Source organism: Phyllostomus discolor, chromosome 5, assembly GCF_004126475.2.
Source record: "Phyllostomus discolor isolate MPI-MPIP mPhyDis1 chromosome 5, mPhyDis1.pri.v3, whole genome shotgun sequence".
In the NCBI taxonomy this organism is placed as follows: domain Eukaryota; kingdom Metazoa; phylum Chordata; class Mammalia; order Chiroptera; family Phyllostomidae; genus Phyllostomus; species Phyllostomus discolor.
This window is the reverse complement of record NC_040907.2, coordinates 21,522,016-21,544,384: the sequence shown is the minus strand read 5'-3', so window position 1 is coordinate 21,544,384 and position 22,369 is coordinate 21,522,016. Positions and strand designations below refer to the sequence as shown.

General features: G+C 53.5%; 1 protein-coding gene across 4 annotated transcripts; it reads right to left on the bottom strand.

The window, feature by feature from the left end:
- Nucleotides 1-4,959: 4,959 nt before the first annotated feature.
- Nucleotides 4,960-20,515, bottom strand: ZSCAN20 (zinc finger and SCAN domain containing 20). 4 transcript variants are annotated; one of them, XM_036025737.1, is made up of 8 exons: nt 20,415-20,515; nt 13,736-14,262; nt 11,462-11,648; nt 10,920-10,996; nt 10,564-10,648; nt 8,517-9,203; nt 7,003-7,428; nt 4,960-6,444 (listed from the first exon to the last, which is right to left on the bottom strand). In XM_036025737.1, the coding sequence occupies exons 2-8, from the start codon at nt 14,150-14,152 to the stop codon at nt 5,192-5,194; spliced, it is 3,132 nt and encodes a 1,043-aa protein (XP_035881630.1). In that variant the 5' UTR covers nt 14,153-14,262; nt 20,415-20,515; the 3' UTR covers nt 4,960-5,191. The 4 variants fall into 4 exon arrangements, with proteins under 4 accessions (XP_035881630.1, XP_028368062.1, XP_028368063.1 ...); XM_028512261.2 differs by having other exon boundaries at nt 7,003-7,431; nt 20,415-20,513; XM_028512262.2 differs by having other exon boundaries at nt 7,003-7,431; nt 20,325-20,421.
- Between the last annotated feature and the right edge of the window lie 1,854 nt (nt 20,516-22,369).

Below are 22,369 nucleotides of genomic sequence, written 5' to 3'. Positions count from 1 at the left end.
CAGGGCTCCGGAGCCAGAGCCTCGGGAGAGGGCTGTGACCACGGCTCTGTCAGCCCTGCCTGTGGCTCCGGGCTCTGAGGACTCCAATGAACCGCAGTGTGCGTGCAGAACCGGAACCAGAACCAGCACCACCAGCCTGGGAGACAGACTTGTTTTCTCACTCTTCCTTCCCACGGCCTCACCCTCCAGCTGTTTGCTCCCCATGAACGTGTCAAAACAAATGCGACTTGAGGGCTGCGTGTGTCGTAACGGCACACAGGATCAGAATGGTCTTCGCAGGCAAAGAGAACCGCGGAGCGGCCCTGGTGCGAAGATGGACCTCTACGTGGACCCCTGCTTCACTTGCACAGCAGGTTCCGGCAAAACCTTTCACCGGGCTCTGCCCTCAGCTGTCCTGATGCTCTTGACGTAACCAAGTGACTCAGAAGAAAGCAGCTAGCTCAGCCTTGAGAAATGGGACACCTGACTGCGCACTGAGGAGAGGGCCTCTTAAGCTCTCTGCCTGCTCCCCCAAGCAGCACGGGGTGGCATCACTGGGGCGCAGGCTCCTGTGAGAGCTCCTGACCGGGACCAGGTGGAAGATGCACCGGAAGGAGATGAGAGGTCATCACCTGGCCACAGTGCAGGGTGGTGGGAGGGATGGGGTGGTGAGGAAGAGCATGTCTCTACCCCCAGCAGGGGTGTCTGACCTGCAGCCCGTGGGCCGCATGTGGCCCAGAATGGCTGTGAATGCAGCCCAACACAAAATCATAAATTTACTTAAAATGTTACGAGATTTTTTTATGATTGCATGTCAGTGTATTTAATATGTGGTCCAAGACAGCTCATCTTCTCCCCGTGTGGCCCAGAGACGCCAAAAGGTTGGGCACCCCTGCACCCAGAATGTGCATTTGGAAGCAACTCCAGATTTGCCTAAAATCAGAGTGGGGGGAGCGATGCCACGGGCATGACAGTGGTGGTACAGGTGGTGGGGGTGCAAACAGCCGGGAGCTGCGTGGAGACTGTCACCCCAGGCTCTGGGGCCCAGCTGGAACCCACCTCTCCTGCCAAGCTTCCCTGGCCTCCCACTAAATGCAGCGCCAACCTCCAGCAGCAGACTGGCAGGCGCTTCGGACTGGCATTTGCTACCGAGAGGACAGGGACTGAGGGAGGTCCAAAGAGGATGGGGTCAAAGTGAGGTAAGTGGATGTTTCACAGGACTCAGCCTGCCTGTAGGGACCGGCTCCATTCAGAAGCCCTTCCCAGGCAGCTGGACAGCTGCAGAGCTGCAGCCTGATTGGAAAATGCCCTTATCGGGGAGGACTGTGTCCGAGGGACAGGGTCTGAGATGAGTCAGACCCTAGATGTGTAAGGCTCCCTGGGCTGTGTGAGCAATGTTTGTGAGTTGCGTGAAAATTTGCTGGACGGTGGCCAAAGCAGCTGAAGATGCCGAAGATGGCAGTAGGTGGACATGGCGCCTGCAGGGGACCAGGAGTCACCTAAGTAGCTGCTAAGGGGGGCACCCAGGAAGGGAGACAGGCCTGGAGGCCATCAGCACCCACACAGCGGTAAGCACACACACAGGACGGAGTGAATGGAGTGATGGAGAAATGCATCTGCAACAGAAGTCTGGAGCACAGAGACGCAGGGCAGCCTGGGTAACGTGAGACCGCCCCCAACACCCACAGCCCCTCTGGCATCGCTGCCTTCAGGACTCCAGGAACTCTGCACCCGGTCCCCAAGGGGACACTCTCCACAAAGTGACTAACCTTTTCTGAGGCCTGACAGCAGAGAGCTATTCCCATGGAGGGGGAGGGGGGGGGCCAGAACAGAATGGGGCAGGGAGAACCCAGGGACCCAGACTGCTACGTTTTGCAGCACGGAGGGGCCCCAGTTGCCTTGCATGCCTTCAGGCAGGAGGGTATGGCAGACATTGAGGCTGAAGCAGCCTCGACCATGAGCCCAGCAGCTGGGGCCACAGCTGAAGAAAAACCAGGTGTCTGTCTAAAGCACCTTTCCCCGCCCTCCCGCTGGGCCCGCTGCCTGCGGAGGAGTCTGTGGGGGGGGCCCTTCCACAGAGTGCCTTTCGGTTCCTCGGAGGAGCCGATGTCCTTCTCGGGGTGGAGGGCCGGCGCTGAGTAAGGGGATGCGGCCCACAGGGCACACCCTCCCAGGGCGGCGGTCACCACCACACACTGCCATGGCCAGGTCTGGCCTGTGGCCACGCAGCCGAGAAAGTGCCACACACTCTGCATCTGGAGTCCACGTCCCACGAGCAGACGCACGTCAACAAAGCTCAGGGCGTGCTAAACCAGATACCAGTTCATTCGAGCAGCAGAGGCCGGCTGGAGGACGTCTGGGGGCCCTGGCAAAGGGATGGGCCCTGAACACGGAAGCCACCTGAGAGCCACCTGAGAAGCCACCTGCAAAGGCAGGCAGGTACGCAGGGAGGGTCCACATGGGCCCATTTTCTCTCCCGGCCCACACTGCCCTTGCTTTCACAGCTGAACCCACAATTAAGAGTTCTGTGAAACGAGGTAAGAAACATCAAAACTGTCCCCCCAAAATTTGAGAGGCCGGCACACTCCCAAGGCAGGGAAACAGTGACAGTCAGGGGACAGGAGCGACCCTCTTCTCCACAGAGCTCAGCGTGGCCTCCACAGTGAAAGCGCCGAGGACGCGGGGTTACCCTGAGAACTGGGGTGTCAGCAGCGATGGACGCAGGGTCCAAAAGGTGACAGGGGTGCAGGAGGAGGCAGCAGGGAAGAGTGCTCTGCATCTCCTGGGGGGGCACCTTCCTCTCCATCTGGTGCTCCCCAAGTTCTGTCCCAGCCCCCTGACCCCGTTTCTGTGACTGCGCACACCCCCTTTGTCACGAGTCTGACACAGCACACATCAGGTAACCCCTACCCTCCCCCCGGCTTCGGGCCCAAGTAAACAAAAGCCGACTGCACAAATGTCCCCTGGGCCCCCCCCAGTGCAAAGTGTCACAAACCAGACTTACCATCTCCTGCCCCATCTCTCTCCCTTCTGAATGTCTGCTGTCCCCACAAAGCATCCTGACTGCAGCACACCCCAGCCCCCTTCAGCTGGCAGGTTCTGACATCACGCTGACCACATCGCCCTCAGCCTGGTGCCCGAGCTCCGCTCAGACATGCAGTCCTCTGGGACCCTGACCCAGCACCCCCTCAACCTCAGCTCCCACCCCTCCCCTCCTCCCATCTACACCCCAGTGGTGCTAAGAGCTCCGGTCCCCACCCTTATCGCCTGGAATCCGTGGCATTTCACACCACTGTGCTTTCCCTGGAATGCCCACCCCCTCGTTTGGGACCTGTTTGGGACCTTCCTTTCGGCCCAAGCAGCTGGTTCCCCATTTGGCGCTCTGCTGGTTCCGATCCAGGGCCCACTGACAACCCCTGCCCTCAGCGACAAAATGAGCCGAGAAAGGTAGGCCGGGAAGCAGCCGACGGACGGTGATCCCAGGCTACCCGGTTTCCAGGAAGCTGAGGACGGGGTAGAGGGGTGGTCTCCACAGAACGGGAGAGCGACTCTCACACGACTTCCTCTCATGGGAACCGAAAGTCCCCTCGTCGAGGTTCCATCACACCCACTGTCTGATGGGTCCTTCCCAAGTCCTTGAGGTAACCAGGGCATGAACGGCACACCGGTGCCACAGGCAGATGTCAGGAGAGGGACTTTCCTTTAAAATCCAGGGGAAACCAAAGTCCTCAGTCCACATATCTAAACCCTCCGAAGGAGAAACCCCAAAGGCCAAAATGCTGCAAAGCAGAAAACCATCCCGTGTGAGTGCACCTTTCAGGTTCCGCCTGTCCGGGTGGCAGGCTGGCCCTACCAGCCAGCATCTCGAAAGCATGGGGTAGGCCTAGGAAGGACAGTAACCACTGCCCCGCCTCCAGCCGGCCTGGTGGTCGGAAACAAAGCTTCTGCCGTGCCAAGAGGGAAAGGGCCAGGAGACAGAGACACAGACAGGGAAGAGTGAGCACAGGTGAGGAAGACTGTGTTTCTGTAAGGATTAACTTAATGACTCACCCAAAGGTAGCAAGAAGCAGGACTGGCTCCCTGAGAAAAAGGGAATTCTTAAACCTGTTCCCCGGCCCAAGCAGTCTCTCATCGGAGGGACCACCACTTGGGCTACCAGTTTCCCAGCCTCAACCCACCTGCATCTCTCACCCATGTGACAGGAAAGGCAAATTTGCATCAAGCATTTCTGTAATCACTCATACTTGCTCAAAACACACTGCCAGTTCTGAATAGCCCAAGCCCTTTAATCTTCAGAATTCATAAAGGAGTTTTAACAGGACGTAGTCTACCGAGCGCCTTGGGATGCTGGCTCCCGAGTCACCTGCCCTAACAGGAGAGGGGACTCACTGTGGATGGGAGGGCGCCTCAGGCTCCGGACAGGCAGATCCGGCTGGATCCTGCCTCCGCCGTTTTCAGGTGTGTGACCCGAGCAAGTTACTCACGCTTCCCGAGCCCACCTTTTCTCTGGTGGGCAACGGGGAGACCCTGAGCACCTCCCTCCCAGGGCTGCTGTGAGGACTTCGTGTCTCTAAAGTGCTCAGCACAAAGCCTGCTGCAGAGCGGACGCTCAGGAAGTGCTGGCCACTTCTGCTGCTGCGAACAACGGCTCAGTAATATGGGTAACACCTAACTGTTGCTCCTTTCTGCTGAGCGCTGAGCCCGCCCGGCCGCCCTAGGCCAGATTCTCGGTCCCGCTCCACTCTCCCTAAAGTCCCCTTCTCCTCGGAGGACAAGCCCCACCAAACACCGCCTGGCAGAACGTGTGATGGGCCGCATGTGCTGATTGGACGTGCGTGCGTGTGGGCGGGGCGAAGGCACAGCGAGGTTTGGAGTCACCGCTCAGCACCACTGAACTGCCTCTGACCCCTACGTGATCGGTTGGGCTCAAACGCGGATAAAGCCCTTACACAGCAGCAAGTGTGAGGATGGCCTGAGGACTGAGTGTAAATTTTTTACAGAACAAATTACACTCAAGAAAAGTGCCTTCGAGTCTGGATCCTTAGCATTTGTAATTTGCTTCCAAATTACCTGGATTATATCAAGATAACTTCCCTGGGTATACACACAGCTTAGGAATTGGGCATGTTTCCTTCTACCATACATCTCATAATCTGGGGAGACTCAAATACACATTCATCTCTTTTGTCGTGGGGGGGGGGGGCGCCATCCCCTACGACGCCTTCCCTCCTGCGTGGGTTCTCCGGTGGGCACTGAAGTGGGAGCTGTTGTTGAAGTCTTTGCCGCACTCCAGGCACTTGTAGGGTTTCTCCCCGGTGTGGATTCTCTGGTGAATGATGAGACTGGAGCTCTGGTTGAAGCACTTCCCACACTCCCTGCATCTGTAAGGCTTCTCGCCCGTGTGAATCCTCTGGTGAGTAATGAGATTAGAGCGGTCACGGAAGAACTTCCCACACTCGAGGCACTCGTAGGGCTTCTCCCCCGTGTGCACTCGCCGGTGCGTGATGAGCTTGGAGCGCTCACTGAAGCACTTCCCGCAGTCCGCGCACTCGTACGGCTTCTCCCCAGTGTGGGTCCGCTGGTGGTTGGCCAGCGTGGAGCTCTTGCTGAAGCTTTTCCCACACTCCGCACATTCGTATGGTTTCTCTCCCGTGTGGATTCTCTGGTGACTGATGAGGGCAGAGCTCTTGGAGAAGGTCCTTCCACATTCAGAACACTGATAAAGCTTCTCCCCTGAGTTGGCGCTGTTGAGCCCAGGAGAGTTCTTCTTGGCACCTGGAGGTTGTTCCGGAGCTGTCTCCTCTGCCAGGTTCCTCCAGTGAGCACTGAAGGACTTGCTTTGGCCAGAGTTTTCGCCAGGCTCACTACGGCAGTGAGGGTTTCCTCCCACACGGGCTCTCTGGGGTTTCAGAAGGTCTGCGCTCTGGCTGGGGCCTTTCCAGCACTCCCCGCACGCACACGGCCTTACCCCTGCATGGACTGGCTGGTGAGCCGCCAGACTGGGGCGGTCCCTGAAGCTCTTCCCACATTCGGAGCATCTGCAGGGCTGCTCTCCAGGGTGAATTCTCTGGCGGGTGTGGGGGTCAGAGGCGTCACTGAAGCTCTCCTCGCACTGGAGGCACCAGCAGGGCTTCTCGCCTGTGTGTGTCCGCCGGCGGGCGATGAAGGGGGAGGGCTGACTGCAGCTCCTCGCGCGTGGCTCACGCTGGTGGGGTTTCTCTGCAAGGTACAGCCCTTGGTGGTCAATGAGCCTTTCTGAGTCCTCCTCAGAGGAACATTCCTCCCACTGCCCCTGCGGTCGAGTTCCTGACTGCTCTTCCCCTTCGTCTTCGTGCTCACCGTCTTCCCCCAAATGGCAAGGGTGGCTGGAAGCCTCCACAGCCCGTGTTGGTAAAGCACCAGGCAAATCCTCGAAAATGTCCAGCTCTGAACCCTGGTCGTCATCCTCATGCCTCATCTCAAAACCTGAAAGGGTGAACAGAAATGCCGTTTTTTCATTCATTAGTTAGTGTCTATTTATGTATCTGTATCTTGTGCCTTACGAATTTGGCTAACATGAATTTGCACTTTGTTTTATATGACACATCGTACAAATGTGGCTAACAGGAAATCGATCAAGTTTTGGGGCACACATGCATTTCTGACCCACAAAGCTGAGAACAGAGTCCGGGGCACAAGGCACAAGGAGGACCCCACCAGCACCGCCAGCCGGGCTCCCTGGGCAGCGCCCTCATCCCACTGTGTGACACTGAACACCTCCTCCTCCTGGCACAGTCAGTACGTCCTCTGGCACGTGAGACGGAATAAACTCTGTAACTGCACAAATGAATCCCAGGAGAGCCCAGATCTGACTGCTTGTACCATTTAGGGATTACACCGAGCCAGACATAGTCGGAGCGAAGTACAAATACTTTTCCTGTCCAGTTCCTTTCTGGTTTAGTCCAGAGACGAGATAAGGAGCCTGGCTCCCTCCCTGTCGGCGTGCTTGTGGATTCCATGGACATGCCACCACTCCATGCTTACCAGTGTCTGGGGTTCCAGGACACGGGGTTGGAGGTCTGCCGGCATCTTCACCTGCCACCTCACCCCAGGCCTCCGGGTCATCAGCCTCTGTACTGCTCCGCCCGGACGCAGGGAGACCCGCCGCCTCCCTGACGGTTCCCACGGCTCTGACCGCAGTCCGCGCCCTCACCAGTGAGTCCAGCTCCTCATAGAAGGGGCAGGTCCCCGGCGGGTGGCTGCTCTTGGCTTTGCGGTAGCTTCGAAGGAGGTTTTTGAACCTGTAGCGACACTGCTCCAGTGTCCGCAGGAAGCCCTGTGCACACAGCCGCTCTGCGATGGCCCGGTACACCTGGCTGTTCTGGTGACAGGTGCGAAGCTTTTCGGGAAATGGGGACTCACTGAGGATGGTCAGGAAGGCCTTGGTCTCCTCATAGCCCCAGTGCACACCTGCTGTCAGGAGTGAAGTCCAGAATTGTGAGACTTAAAGAGGCTTGCCTAGGTCATCAGGGATCAGGGTCACCTGCCTGTTAAATGCCTAGAACAGGGGCACCTCGGAAACTGTCCACATACTTGGGGCACCAACAAAGAACCTACCCTGGCCTCTCAGGGCTACACCAGAGCTCCCCCAGCCCCACGCCTTAGAAGGGATTCTGTGAGTCCTGGCTAAAGGGGAGGACTCACGTGTCCATGTTATACCAGGTGACCAACCCCCCTGGCTTCAGCTGACTGGTTCGGGGAAAGGCCTGCAGCTGGGATACAAGAGACTCTCTCTATCCCTTCAATACACGTCCTCAACTTACGTTTGTGAACTTGCCTTGTAACAAAAATGGGAACTGAGAATCCCTAAAGACACGAAGGAAGTGCAAACAATCGCATTAAGAGTCCAACTGAGGACGCACTTTCCTCCTCCATGGAAGGAGGGAAAGAAAGTGGTCTGTGCTCGGCTCCTCTGTGGGTGCGTGACGCAGCCGGGGAGGCAGCAGGTGGATGGGAAACCGCAGAGGGGAGGCCGGAGCCCGGGCTCTAACCCTGACGGCCCCGGCCTCCCTTGGACCTGGAGCTGAAACGCTCCGTCTCTCAGGCCGCAGTGCTCCCACCCTGACAGTGACTCGGGTGTCTCCCACACACCGGTCACTCAGCTACGCGCTGCCCTGATTTCTGCTCCATTGAGTATTTCACTCAGTGGTTTCTTTCCCTAAGCTGACGACCTGTGAAATCACGGTTGATATGTTCATACACATTAAAATTAAAGGTTTCCTTGTGCAACACCTACGATCATCCTCATATGCACTTTGGGAAACACTGAGGTTCCCTTGGTCTTTAAGGTTCATAGGATTTTATAAAAGGCTGTTTCTATAGCTAAGAAAGTTGAGAGCTGGTCACAGAAGAGCACAGACGTCTGAGGGTGACTGAAGGAACTCAGCGCCTTACTCCAGTGGCAGCAGCCCAGACTTCTGTGCCCTGAACTCAGGGAGCAGAGGCCTGGCTAGCAGGAGGGCTGGAACCTGGACCCGATTAAATGCCTGTGTTCTTACCAATACGACTCTGGAACAGAGCTGGACCCCCCGGAACCCTGGGCTCCTGGACGGACTCGTCGATGGCCAGGTCATCACCGTCACAGTCCTCTGCTGTCTCCTCTGGCTCCCAGCCCCCTTCCTCTGGCTCCTCCATCTCTGCGTCACTGTCCCCCAGCCTGGGGAGAACCACAGCCTCGCCCGGGCCGTCTGCGGCTCTGAAGGCCGACCGCGCCCTCACCAGGGCCTCCAGCTCCTCATAGAAGGGGCAGGTCCCCGGCGGGTGGCTGCTCTTGGCCTTCCGGTAATTCCGCAGGAGGTTTTTGACCCTGTAGCGACACTGCTCCAGTGTCCGCAGGAAGCCCCGTGCCCTCAGCCGCTCTGCAATGGCCCGGTACACCTGGCGGTTCTGGTGACAAGTCCGGAGCTTTTCGGAGAAAGGGGACTCACTCAGAATTGCCAGGAAAGTCTTAGTCTCCTCATAGCCCCAGTGCACGCCGGACACCTTCGTGTCCTCCACGTCCCACTGGCACTGCTCCTCCCAGGCCTTCGAATCCCTCCAGGCCAGTGCTGGAGCTGCTTTCATCTGCTCACTGTCCGGGCCGCAATTCCCAGTGCTCCTTTTTCCAGGAGTTTTAAGACTCGGGCCCCAAAATTCTGGTCCTTGCTCTGGCTGTGAGATGACATTTGGTTTTGAAACTAGAACTCCTATATAAAAAGAAATGATAGAAATGATTCGTTGAGCACAGTGCTTGTCCAAAATGTCCCTGAAACCTGTGTCCCTGTGAGAGGCTGATGGGAAACTCCCACGCCCATCCCATCAAACGTGCGGAGGGCTAGAGAAAGGAAACAGGAGCCCTTCACCGCAAATGCTCACCCGCCTGTTTGCTCGGTTCATTTGCTGTTTGGCTGTTGTGAAGCACGTGGTACAAGAAGGAAGTCACTGCGGTTGGCCCGCAGATGGGCACGTGACTTAAACTGGCCCAATCAGAATGAATGCAGAGGCTGGAGGAAAGGCCTCCCTCTCTCCCTGTATGTAGGTGTGTGGTGTGTGTCCTCTCTTACTGAAAAACTTGTGGCCTCGATTGTCATTGGCGTGCATCTGTCTCTCGACTCTGACACACAATGGCTTTAATGTAAAGCTGAGCAGGAGGATGGCAGAGCAGAGAGAAAGGAAGAACCGCGCTACTGCTGAGCCCATCTGCACTGCGGTTGGAGCAGGCCCTCCTCTGCACTTCCAGTAATGAGAGAAAGTAAATTTTCTCATTTTTTACAACAGTTCACTACATTTAAAGGACTGCTGTCCCAACAGTGCCCAACCCTAACAAAATAGGAAGTCTTTAATTACATAAATATTTGAAGAACACCAGAAAAAGAGCTTAGAGCTCAAAGAGGCCTAAAGACTATCTAGCATAGACCAGCATTTTGCAAAGTTCGTCCCTTTGAACACGATTTTCACCAAATACCACATATAAAGGGGGGTTCACACTGCCGAGCAAGTGGCCAGCAAGCTTCTAGTGTCTTACCTCCCGGACACCAGTGAGTGAGACCTGTCTGTCTCCTACTTTATCCCACCCAGTGTCTGACTCCCAAGCTCCCTCGGGAAGCAGAGCATCACTACTCAGCTTCCTGTGCAGCGGTGCCCACAGGAGAGGCGCCTGTGCGGGTCACGTGGGCCTCGAGTGTGTCAAGCCCTGTGATGGGCGTTTCTCACTGTGGTTTAGCACATCAATCCCCTGGGTGTAGCTCACTAGTGCACCCCGAGAGACGGATCCTGCTCGATGCTGAGTGGCCTGGACTTCTGAGACGGCAGGCAGCGCCCAGCCCTGCGCCGAGGCAGAGGTGCTGAGGAAATGCAGGGAGCCAGCCCGCCTGCCTCCGTCGGGCCGGCTGCCCTCCCCACATGCCCCCCACCCCCACAGCACTGCCTACAGAAACCCTGTCCTCTCCCTGTGCCTGAAGTTCCATAGATTCGCAGAGGCATGAATCTTAAGAGAGTGATAAACGCTCCTCGGGAACTGAGTGCACCGGAAACCCGGCATCTTCTTCAGCGGTCACTATTCCTTACCCAGGGACACGCCATTCCCACAGTTGTCTCTTGGGGGGTCCTTGTGAAACTCCTTCTCAGCACGTTTGCCAGGGCCCAGGGCTTCCTGCGAGATGCACAAAAGAAGGGCCTCAAATGTCACAGCCCAGGAACCCCACCGGGCCCCAGGAAAGGTAACAGGAATACAGAGGCACTGTGCGTGAGTCCAGCATCGTAAGGCACAGCATGACCAAGGAGAGGCCCAGTGGATGGGGTGAGGGGCAGAGGCTGACACCCTGCGCCCTTTGCTGAGGGGAGGCCATAGAGAAGGACCACAGCGAAGGGGCAGAGGCACAGGAGAAGTAACGGCAGGAAAAGGTACACAGAGAGCAGCTTACCTGGGACTCGGCTGCCACCTCCCAATCTCCAGTGCTCCCCATCTTTGGGAGAGTGGGGCCTCGGGGAGTGAGGACAGCTGAGGGGAAGAACATGTCTCTGAAACCCAAGCTCTGCGAGCCAGAGAACCACCCCCAGTCCGGCCTGCCAAAAGCCCTGCTGGCATCCAACCGAGGTTATCCCTCAGCCGGGGCAGACCTCCCCTTTTCCCTCCCTGCGAGAGAATCCAGTGCCTAAGCTGCCTCGAGTGATGTGCCAGGTGCAAGGCGTCAGCCCCAGCTCCCAGAGCACCACCTCGCCCCAGTGCCTCGCCCCAGTGCCTCACCCCAGTGCCAGCGTGGACCCACGGCTCGACTCAGCACAGAGGGGCGAGCTGACGTCACTGGGAGCTTCATCCCCTTTAACAACACTGACGCGCCTCGCTTCTCAGTGTGTCCAGGAGACACTACTCTATCCCTTGCCTTGAACTCGGTACATCCCTCCTCCCCACGTACCCTTCCTTCGCACCCCTCTTCCTTGACGTTCCCTGATTTTTGGTACTCACCACTCTCTTTCAAGGCCGGGGGCACCATCCTGGTGTCTGGATGCTTGGGACGGCCAGGGCACGGACTCCTCTCCCACTGCCTCTGGGTCCGTCTCTCGGGCCAGCGACCCACTGAGTGCGGCCGAAAGCCCTGCAGTTCCTGCACTGCCTTCCAGGACCGGGTCTCTTCTCCACACAACTTCAGTTCCTACACACAGATGGTCGAAATTCCCCATCGTCAGTTAAGACCCCTTTCGGAAGGGCAGGAAATGTTCTTTGGAGCACAACTATGACCCAGAGGTCAAAAGACTCTTTTTTTAAGACCCAAAGATGGCTCAATGTATGACAACAAAGCCGTCAGACCGACGTCAGTAACAGACCAGCATTCACACTGCCAAACACCTATTATCCCGCAGCACAGGGGGGCTGGCTACCCCGGTGTCTCAGTGAGGCGGTACTGCTCAAGGCATTTCTGTGTCACAAACAGATGAGTTAAGTAAAATTTTTACAACATTAAAGATAATCTCTAAGCATCCAAAATGGGCTGTTTAATATGTAAGTTGCCAAAAAAAGAAGATAAAAAGTTACCAGGTATGCTTTAAAAAGCAAAGAAATACATAAAGACAGATACAACTATATCTCTAAATGTACTTACTCTAAGTATTCCTGCTGAAGGCAAAGAAAATTCAAAACTAAATATAAGAAAAAAAGAGGGACAAAGAATTACAGATGGAATTTTAAAATGAAAGAGAATTTTCAGAAAGGCACGTCTCTCTTAAAACGGAAGGATCAGCAAAGACCAGGGATTTGAACTCCAAAGGAAAACCGAATTTCAATTTCAAAGTGGAAGTTCAGACAAAAAAAGTACTCAGAGACATAGAGAACATATATAAAACAAAAGGGAATAATCAGTTAGGAGGTGACATGACCCAATTCGGCATTATCAATCATAAAACTAATTTCTTCCCTCTCTCACTAGGTTGCAAATTCAGAGGTAGAGGCCCGGATGTTATTCCCTGACCCTAAATCCCCCAAACATAACCATTTCACTTACAGCCTTACAGACACACTCCACTCAATTGCCTTACAGACACACTCCATTTTAAAAATGTGTTACAGCCATGGCTGGTGTGGCTCAGTGGACTGAGTAGTGGTCTGCAAACCAAAAGGTCACTGGTTCAATTCCCAATCAGGGCACGTGCCTGGGTTGAAGGCCAGGTCCCCAGTGTGGGGGGCGCACAAGAGACAATCGTTCAATGTTTCTCTCACACACTGATGTTTCTCTCCCTCTCTTTCTCCCTCTCTTCTCCTCTCTCTAAAAATAATAAATAAAATCTAAAAATTAAAAAATGTATTTTAATGTCTTCAATAGGTATTTTCAACACTCACATGGCTCAGAAACAGAAAATATACATAAAGGTATATTCAATGAAAACAGCCCAGCCCCACCTCTGCCCCCATTCCTCCCCAAAGGTGAGCACTCTTTACCTGCACCCTTTCAGAGATTCTTTACATACATGCATCTGTATAATGTATACTCCTACTTCTTCCCCATTTTTACACAAAAGGTAGCAACTACATACACTGCAGGCCTGTTGACTGTCGCAGATGCACCACCCCCGTGGGGGATGTTTGTTGATAACGAAGGAGGCTGTATGAGTTACGAACCTTGCGATGTAAGATCCTAAACTACAGCTGGGGTTGGGGGAACGAGCTACTTATCCATTCGTTTTGACACTTGTGAGCACTCAGGAGCAAATGAGAAAGTTAAAAAAATGGAAGTCACAGGAAAAAATACATTATAGAGTAGGTTTCATCACCTTATTTTTTTTTCTGTCTTCAGCTCACAATGGGTATAATTTGAGAATTTTGGGTCTAGCCCAACCCCCTCATCTCACAGACGCAGAATCGTAAAGACCTGGATCTAAGTCAGCTCTCATCTCTGGGTCTCACGTGCTTCTGCTTCCAGCCCTGAAGCCCTAAGAGTTCCATCTGTCTCCTCCCTGCCGCATGTGACAAGCAGCTGTGGGGCACACGAAAACAGGGTGCGTCCTCTCACACTCAGTTCTGCTCCTCACTGGGAAAGCTAGGACAACAGCACCTGTCTCGTGAAACTGTGTGGACAGGACTGAGTGAGTTAATACACAGAAAGCACTCAGAACAATGTCTGGTACATAGTCACGCTCAATAAATGTCAGTTGTTCAATAACAATTATTATTTTGGCAATTATTAACCTTGTCACAGCCCCGCTGCCGTGCCTGGCCCACTTCTGGGGAACAGACTGTTTGCCTCACCCGCTGTCCTGCAGCCCGGGCCTCTCGGTGCCAATCCTCCACCAGGGCCACCGCCTCCTCGCCGCTCTCCGGGTGGCGCGCCTGCACCCAGGCCTGGGCCTCCCTGGGTAAGATAGTCAGAAACTGCTCCAGCACCAGCAGCTCCAGGATCTGCTCTTTGAGACGGATCTCCGGCCGCAGCCAGCGGCAGCAGAGCGCCCAGAGCTGGCTGAAGGCCTCATGGGGTCCAGATGCATCCCTGTACTGGAACTGCCTGAAGCGCTGGCGGGAGGCCTCAGGGCCAGGGACAGGGTCACGGTCCTTCGCCTGAGGTCTGGATTCTGATCTCCACGCGTCCTCCTCCAATTTCACAATCAGGAGTTCTTCCAGCTCTGGTGGGGGAGAGACCTGGGCCTGGGATTCCAGGGCTACAGCCATGCTCTGTCCAGGACTCCTCACTTCAGCTGGGCTGTCCTCACCCGCCGTCTTCCTGCATCTACGGTGTGTCCTTCAGGAGGCTCCTGGGAGAGGAAATGCTTTCCAAGGCTCTGAATGCAGAAGGACAGAAGACAGTGGGCAGGAGGACCCAGGAGCCTCACCTCCCTCGCTTTCCCCACACTCACCACTACCACTGAATGGGGGGGGGGGGAGGTAGAGCTAAGGGATGCCCTTTTCCACAAGCAGTTAGGCCACAGTCTGGCACCAACACCAGAGTTAGCACAGCATTAGGTCCTCTGGGGCACGCTCAACGCCTTAGCCTGGCATCGGGCCTCCATGATCCAGTCCCAGCGAAGCCTTCCCCCCTCTCCACATGTCCCAAGTCTGCCCCCCCCCAAGCTGGGATCCAAACGCCACCCCTCCGGAAGGCCTTTCTCCCTGGGCCGTGAGGCCTTACTCTTCCTCTGCGGGTGCTCTCCTTGCAAAGTCCCTCGCTCACTCCGTACTCCCCCTTGGTCATCCTACTTGCCTGGCAGTTTTCACCACCTCTATGACTCCTCAAAACTGCAACCAGGACCTAGCCCCAGACCTCCAGACCCCCAAATCTAACCACCTACAAGACACTTCCACTTGACTGTCTCTTAGGCACTTCGAACTCATCGGGTCAAAAACTGAATGCATCATTTTCTCTTGCAAGCCTGTCCCTTTCCTGGAGCTGTCCGTCCAACACAGGCACCCCTTCCGTCAGCTCAGCCAGGCCAGAAACCTGGCCGTCATCATTCTCCAAGACACTCCTCATCCCACTCACCGCCAAACATGTCCCCCTGGCCTTCTAACCACTTTCATCCCCAGTGCCACCCCCTCGGCCCAGGGACTCACTGCACTCGTCACTCGATCAGCACCTTATCTCTCGCCCCTGCCTCCACTCCCCTCACCGAAGAACCCCTGGCCCCTTCTGTGCCCAACCACCAGACTAGACCAAAACCTGACCGTGTCACTTCCTGCTAGGCACCCTTCAGTGGCCTCCCATTTCCCTCGGGATCAAGGACGAACCTTGCCCAAACCTCGTTTCTTCACCATGCTCCCGCCATGCTCCCGCCGGCCACGGTGTTTCAGCTGCACAGCTTGCAGCTCCTGCACCATGCTGCCCTCTGAGCCCTGCCACATGCTGGGGTCTCCTTTGGGAGCCATCTCTTCCCTTTCTCCACCTCGCTCAGTCTCAGCTTAAATTGTACTTTCCCAAGATCCGGTCCTCAGCCCCAAGCTCCCATGCCACCTTGTGTTTTCTGTGCCGTCACCCAGATCATACTTGACAGGCACCTACCCGCCAGACCACAGGCTCCCTGCGGGGCCTGGCCCAGTGCTCCACACACACAGGAAGCACTCGGGGACAGCGATTCAACTACTGACAGCCATCTGTCACAGAGCAAGGATTATAATGACGCCTTCCTAGGCAAACTAGATGAAAGGAAAAGAATGACCTTCCTCATGCCAGAAGGAATCCTTTTCTCCTATTTATTTCCATTGCTGTGACTCTGGCCACTTGCCAGACTGTATCACAGGGACGTGTGTACATGTATGTGTCCCCAGAGAGATTACAGCCTCGCTGAGGGCAAGGGCCACGACTGACCTCTCGTGTTCACACCTGCCCGCCCCACAGCCACAGCAGCGCAGTGCACACTGGATGCAGGAGGCTCTCGGGAAACACTTACAAAGCAAATGTCTGGGGCTTCCACTTCCACACGGCGAAGACCTCGCAACACTCACACTCGCTCGACTAGCTGAGAAAACGAGCCCCGTGTCACTCCCGACGAATCGAGATGACATACATCATGCGGGCCCAGAGGAGGCTCTCAGCGGCTCCCACATGGGAACGGCACAGCTGAGCTGAGAGTGGAGGGAAGGGGTGTTTGGTTTTAGGCCACCCGACTGGACTGTCCAGAAACAAGGCAAGGACGATGAAAAGCAGAGGCTCGTCCTAAAGACCTCCACATACTTAGGGACACAACTCACGACCCCCTGGCAACTTCCTACTTGCCCTTCAGCTCTCAGCTCAACGTCACCTCACCTGTTAAGACTTCCTTGACCTGCTCTCACCATGCCCTGCCCCATGCCTGCTCTCCCACAACCGCCTCCCCAGCCCTGCGCTCCCTAAGCAAAGGGCACACACCTCGAACACACACGTTTCCTACACTACCGCAGTTCACATTCTTACACCTGACAGCCCCCCCGCCCCCCCGTTAGGTTGCGTTACCAGAGTCAGCACTAAATCCTACTCATTTGTGTCCACGGTGCCCGTCCCAATGTTCGATAAATAGCAGGGCCCTTGGAAGTTTAGTTGCCTTTTATTAGAACAGTAAAGCTGGTACATTAAAAACCTAACGGGCTAAGGAAGATCCATAATTTACATCACACTAAAAAAATTAACCTTTCTCCCAGCCAGGGTACATTCCTGGGTTGCAGGCCATAACCCCCAGCAACCGCACATCGATGTTTCTCTTCCTCTCTCCCTCTCTCTCTCCCTCTCTCTCTCCCTCTCCCTCTCTCTCTCTCTCTCTCTCTCCCCCTCCCTTCCCTCCCTAAAAATAAAGAAATAAAATCTTTAAAAAAAAATTAACCTTTCGTGAAATCTCTTTTTTAACCACAGCCTTCCTCATACACTATCCTAAACACACTTGGGTCACACCCTCTCACACGAGGACTGATCCGCCAGCCATCTGCAGCATCCCACTATGTCCCCTGCACGGTACTGCAAGCTGGAGAGCCAGCCGTAACCAGGACAGACAGTCTCTGCCTTCACAAAAGTTAGTCTAATAAGAGGCAGTCGAGAGCAAAACCGGTACCCAGCACAGAGAGAACGCTACAGCAACATGGGCAGTCAGTGTCCCACCAGGCCGGAAGCCCAGGGCCTCAGATAACAGGTATTTTCTTCTGGGATGACTTGAAAGTCCCAAAGGTTATTTTCCAACACAAACCTGAGGATTATTCTGCTACTCTCTTACATATGAACAGCAGCTTATCTACAGGGGGTGGTCAGTGCAGTCAGCCAACATCAGGGTGGCTTCACACAGGGAAAAAACGGACAAGGGCACCCCTCAGTGCTGACACTACCAGGAATCTCTGGGCCGTCACTAGAGGCAGCAACCTCCAAGAGACATATTTACTGAGCGCCCACGGTGCCAGGCCCGGCGCTAAGTGCTCCCAGCCATCATCTCACTGAATCCCCCAGCCAAGCCAGCGAAGCATCACTTGTGTTGGGCTGACACTGATGTGTAACTCACACGTATTAACTGCACACAAACACCAGGAGGAGGAAGAAAGGCCAGGATTTAAACAGTGCACCAGTCCCATTCACTCTGCGTCTCTTCCAGAGTGAGCGAGCGGTGACATGATGACGCCCATGACTCTGCTGGTCCCCGGGCTGGTCCGAGTTCCCTCGAGCATCCCTCCCCCTGACTGTGAGCACCGTCCTTCTACAGCAGTCTGTATACATAGCCGACTCTTTCATCTAGTGTCCAACCAAGAAAACCCAGCTGTTCTAGTTAGCTTATCGAAAGACAGCGTGTGGGTCTCTACATGGCTCCTTGCCCAAGGTTTTTTCAAGCTGTGATTTTTGGCTAAATGTGATCATCACCTTCCATGTTGCCTTTAGAATGCCATTATCCCGGGAGGCATGTATGACCCTAATGTATCTTTAATTTACATATATGGAACTGAGCTCCTATGGAAAAAATTCACTTAAGGTTATACAACCATCAAGTGGAAGAGTTGGAATATAAGTCCAGATTTGTCTTCTCCAGACATTTTTTTTATCCACACCACACAGCCTCTTCTAGGTCTGCCACTCACGCAAAGTCCCGAGAAGATGGCATGGAGAGTGGGAAGGGCATTAAGGCAGGAGTGAGCAAATCAGGGCTCTAGCTCCACTCCCGCCATTTATCAGCTGTGTGGCTTTGGGCAGGTCGTGCGGCTTCTCAGCCTCCCTAGACTGCAGCGGACAGCCCGACCCTACTCACAGTTGCCCAGACTCCCCAATTAGTACAATGGGAGTGGAGCAAAGGGACAGGGAGACTAAAATCAGTGGCTACAAATGTCAATGGCTAGAAGCCAGACAACGTAACTGAGTAAATGTGCAGAGTAGGGGCTGTGCTCCTACAGAGCGCCAGAGGGACTGCTGGCTTGGTGTCCACAGGCCTTAGAATTTTTCTAAGTCAGAACTCTAGGTTTTTAAATGTTGGCAACCTATTCAAACTTGCTTCAAACACCCTGGGGATTAAACAAGCAGGATAGAAGGCTTCTTTCGGCACGGGCTGTCACTTTGCCACCTTTCAGCCGAGTGATCTAAAAGGTCTCTTCCAATCTCCAGGAAGCCCTGGAAAGGGTGCAGATTCTCCTAAATGATGAAGATTGGTGTTGGATGCTGTCAAAATCAGGACCCCTTTACAAACACAGGGAAGCTCAGAGGCATCCTGGCTCCTGGGGTCATGAGTATGCATAAGTATGGATGTGGACAAGAACCCACACAGTAACAGTGTGTGTGTGGGGGGGGGGGTTGGCGGGGGGGCGCGTGGGGTGGAGATCTGCCCCAGTCTCATGGGAAAGACCAAGACTGGTCTGTGACCTTCAAAGAGAAAAAAACTGGGAATTCCCGAAGGCTTTCAAGCTCAATTGGATGATGGTCCAAGCTATTGCTTAAGCAGCCTGACCTCACTCTTAAGGACATAAACCAGGGAAAGCAAATAGGTTCCATTTAAAGCACCAACTACATTCAACTGTGCTGAGGGTTGCATGTGTTGTGACCAATTAACTATGTCTGCCAAGCACAGGAAACGGAAGTGGCCGCACACATTCCGTGTATTTGCCACCCATGGCTTAAACTCCCACAGGCACTGAATCAGCTTCCAGCAAAAACAGCCTTAATAAGCAGAAGACTGAGACTCATGCCCCTAGAACCCACCGGAAGTAGCACCTTTCAAGCCTGCATAGCAAAGCTCACCTTGGATTGTCTTTAGTCACACATTCATGAAGTATTTACTAGGCAATGGGGAAACAGAGGTGACTCAGAAACTGTTCCTGTACCAGAGATGCTGACAGTCTAGTTGAAGAGAGGAAAAAAAAAGGGGAGGCGGGGCACAGATAATGATGACCAAAATGTGGAAAATGCAGTGAGAATTCTGTGGGAGCTGGGGGTGAGGGGAAACTTTATCTGCTTAAGGCAACTGAACAAAGTAACATTTGAGTTGCTTCTTGAAGAAAGAATAGCTCCCTTGGCAGAGAATGGGGAGGGGAGGGTGTGTATTCTAAACAGAGACAACAGCATTTATAATGGTGGGAAACCAAACAGCCTCCCCAAGAAATGGGGAGAACCTTGGGAGCCCTGCAGTGTGGGGTCCACGAAGATCAGGCAGCAAAGTAGTTTATGGAGGATCTGGAATATCAAACAGAGGTGTTTGGACTTAGTTCTATCAGTGATGAGTGGACGCCAAGAAGGTTTTTAAAGCCAAAGGCATAATCAGACTTGTGGATTAAACAGATCACACTAGCTACAATGTGTTTGGCCAAGCTGGGAGGTGAAAAGATGGAGGCTTCAGCAAAAACCCAACAAGGAAAGAGCAGATTCAAGACACATTGAGGAAACTGAAAGATCGGAAGATCCCTGGATGTGGAAGAATACAAGAGAAATCAGAAGGCCCCTGGGTAAGGCAGACGATGGTGCCCTTCACCTCCATCAGCCACAAGAAAAGAGGTGCAGGTTTGCACAATAGGCAGTCCCACCCACTGGGTTCCAGGAGTCACAACCACTAGAGAACGTGTAAGGGGGTATCAACTGAGATGTCTGTTCTAGGTGGGCAGGTGGAGACTCGAACGATATTTTGAGGGTTGGGCTCCAAGCTCAGGCCCTCTTATTTTCACTTCTTGCCAGGGCCCCAGAACTCTCTCTCCTTCCCTCTGTGGTCTTCTGGCCCTTCCACGACGCTCCCACCTCTAAAAGCTCTCTCGGTGTCCTCACCTACAGATCTAAGGCGGTCCTCACTGCCAAGCGGACTCTATCTCCCTCCTCATCCCCAACCCCCTCTCTGACCCTTCCCATCTCCGGACGCTTCATTCTCTGACCGCTTCTCACACTCCCATCCACCCACCCACCCACAAAAGCTTCTTTCTCCCCTCTCACCTTCCCCAGTCCCCTGTAACACCACCACCTCCTAAGTCTCCAGCCCAGTGCCTGAGTCTCAACTGCCCCCGCCTCGCCACCGGGACTCACCAACCGAGCCACCCACTTCACAACGGGGCGGAAGTGCTCCAAAGCTCACGCAGGGAATGCTGGGACGCGGAGTCCAAACGACACCTCCCCGGAATGGACCATCTTAGACTACAACTCCCAGAAGGAACCGCGTGAACTCCGTTTACAGCCTTTAAGAGGTCGTCAGCCAATAGATGTGTCACTTTCTCCCGTCCCGGGAACGGAACAAATCAGAACAGGTTATAAATGTGAGGGTGGGGCCTGTTGTGCTTCGGGTCTTTTCCACAGGTTCTGGGTAATGACACTGCCCAATAGGCAGGCATTCAAACTGAGGGGGCGGGGCCTGTTGAAGGGGCGAACTGGGAGCCTTAGGCCGGAGAGAGATCAGAGAAGAAACAATAAGAAATAAGGAGAAAAAAAGAAAAAGAGATAAGGAGAGAGGGTGGCTAGAGATGACCAGACTGGTGAGCAGAAGAGAGTTGGACAATCGTAGGTTCAATTTCCAGCTCACAGTTAAGCTGGGTGACTTTGGATCAACTGTGAATCGTGCTTTCTTTACTTGTAAAGCACGGTTAACAACATCCGAAAATCTGCAGGTTTTTGTGAATGATACACCTAAAATGATTAGCTCAGGATTTTTATGGTTTTACAACTTATATTTAAGTCTTGTATCTACCGTGAATTTACTTTTGTGTACGTGTAAATTGGTGATCAAGTTTCTTTTTTTGCATGTAGCTGTCCAGATCTCCCAACACCATTGGTTGAACAGGCTATTTTTACTCCATTTTATGCTTCTTCCGTCTTTGTCAAATGTTAATTGAACGTAGAGACTTGGGTTTATTTCTGGGCTCTCTGTTCTGTTCCATTGGTCTGTGTGCCTGTTTTTATACCCTTTGTGACAGCATGGATGGAACTGGAGAGCATTATGCTAAGTAAAATAAGCCAGGCGGTGAGGGACAAATACCATATGATCTCACCTTTAGCTGGAACATAATCAACAAAAGAAAAAAGCAAATAAAATGTGACCAGAGTCATTGAAATTAAGAACAATCTAACAATAGCCAGAGGGGAGGGGGGTGGGGACAATGGGAAGAAGGGTTTTCAGGAACTACTATAAAGGACACAGGGATAAAACTGAGGTGGAGGGTGGAAGCAAGGGAGGGAGGGAGGATTGGAGGGGGGAGAGAAAATATGGACAACTGTAATTGAACAATAAAATAATTTAAATTAAAAAAAATAAAAATGATTAGTTCCGGCCTGACTCCTAAAAACACACAGCAAAATTTAGCTATTATGTAAATCAGTTAGTAAGAGATTGGCACTTTGTGTGTATTGGAAGAATGTTAATCATCATTAGAATAATAACAATCTGAATAGTTTTAATGTAAAAGCAGTTGCTTTGTACTTTGGGGTATGAGCAATCTAATATGAGGTTGAGAAAGTGGGTTTGCCCTGGCTGGCGTACGTAGCTCAGTGGATTGAGCGTGGGCTGCGCACCAAAGTGTCGCAGGTTTGATTCCCAGTCAGGGTACATGCCTGGGTTGCAGGCCATAACCCCCAGCAACCGCACATTGATGTTTCTCTCTCTCTCTCTATCTCCTTCCCTTCCCTCTCTGAAAATAAATAAATAAATAAAAATCTTTAAAAAGAGAGAGAGAAAGTGGGTTTGTAGTCAGACATGGATCCAAATTCCAGCCTAACTACTTCCTAGCTAGTGTGGCCTTACTGCAAACAAATTACTGCATCTCTTCTGTCTTTGGTTTTTTTCATCTTTAAAATGCAGGTGATACAACAGAACCTACATTGCAGGTGTTGTGAAGATTAAATGAGATAATGCAAGTAAATCGTGGACTCTGGAGTCAAGCTGCTTGTGTCTGAAACTTCTTATTTTCAAATGCAAGATGTAGGCCTTGCCACTCACTAGCTGTGAAATGTTGGGCAAATTAATTCACCTCTTTGTGCCTTGGTTTTCTCAT

What these genes read in the sequence shown, in the direction of transcription:
- ZSCAN20 (XM_028512261.2), bottom strand. Translation starts at nt 14,152, where the DNA reads ATGGCTGTAGCCCTGGAATCCCAGGCCCAGGTCTCTCCCCCACCAGAG. An exon ending in CCCGGGCTGCAGGACAGCGG is followed by an intron (nt 11,649 to 13,735) that starts GTGAGGCAAACA and finishes ATCTGTGTGTAG; the next exon opens with GAACTGAAGTTGTGTGGAGA. An exon ending in AGGTGGCAGCCGAGTCCCAG is followed by an intron (nt 10,649 to 10,919) that starts GTAAGCTGCTCT and finishes TGCATCTCGCAG; the next exon opens with GAAGCCCTGGGCCCTGGCAA.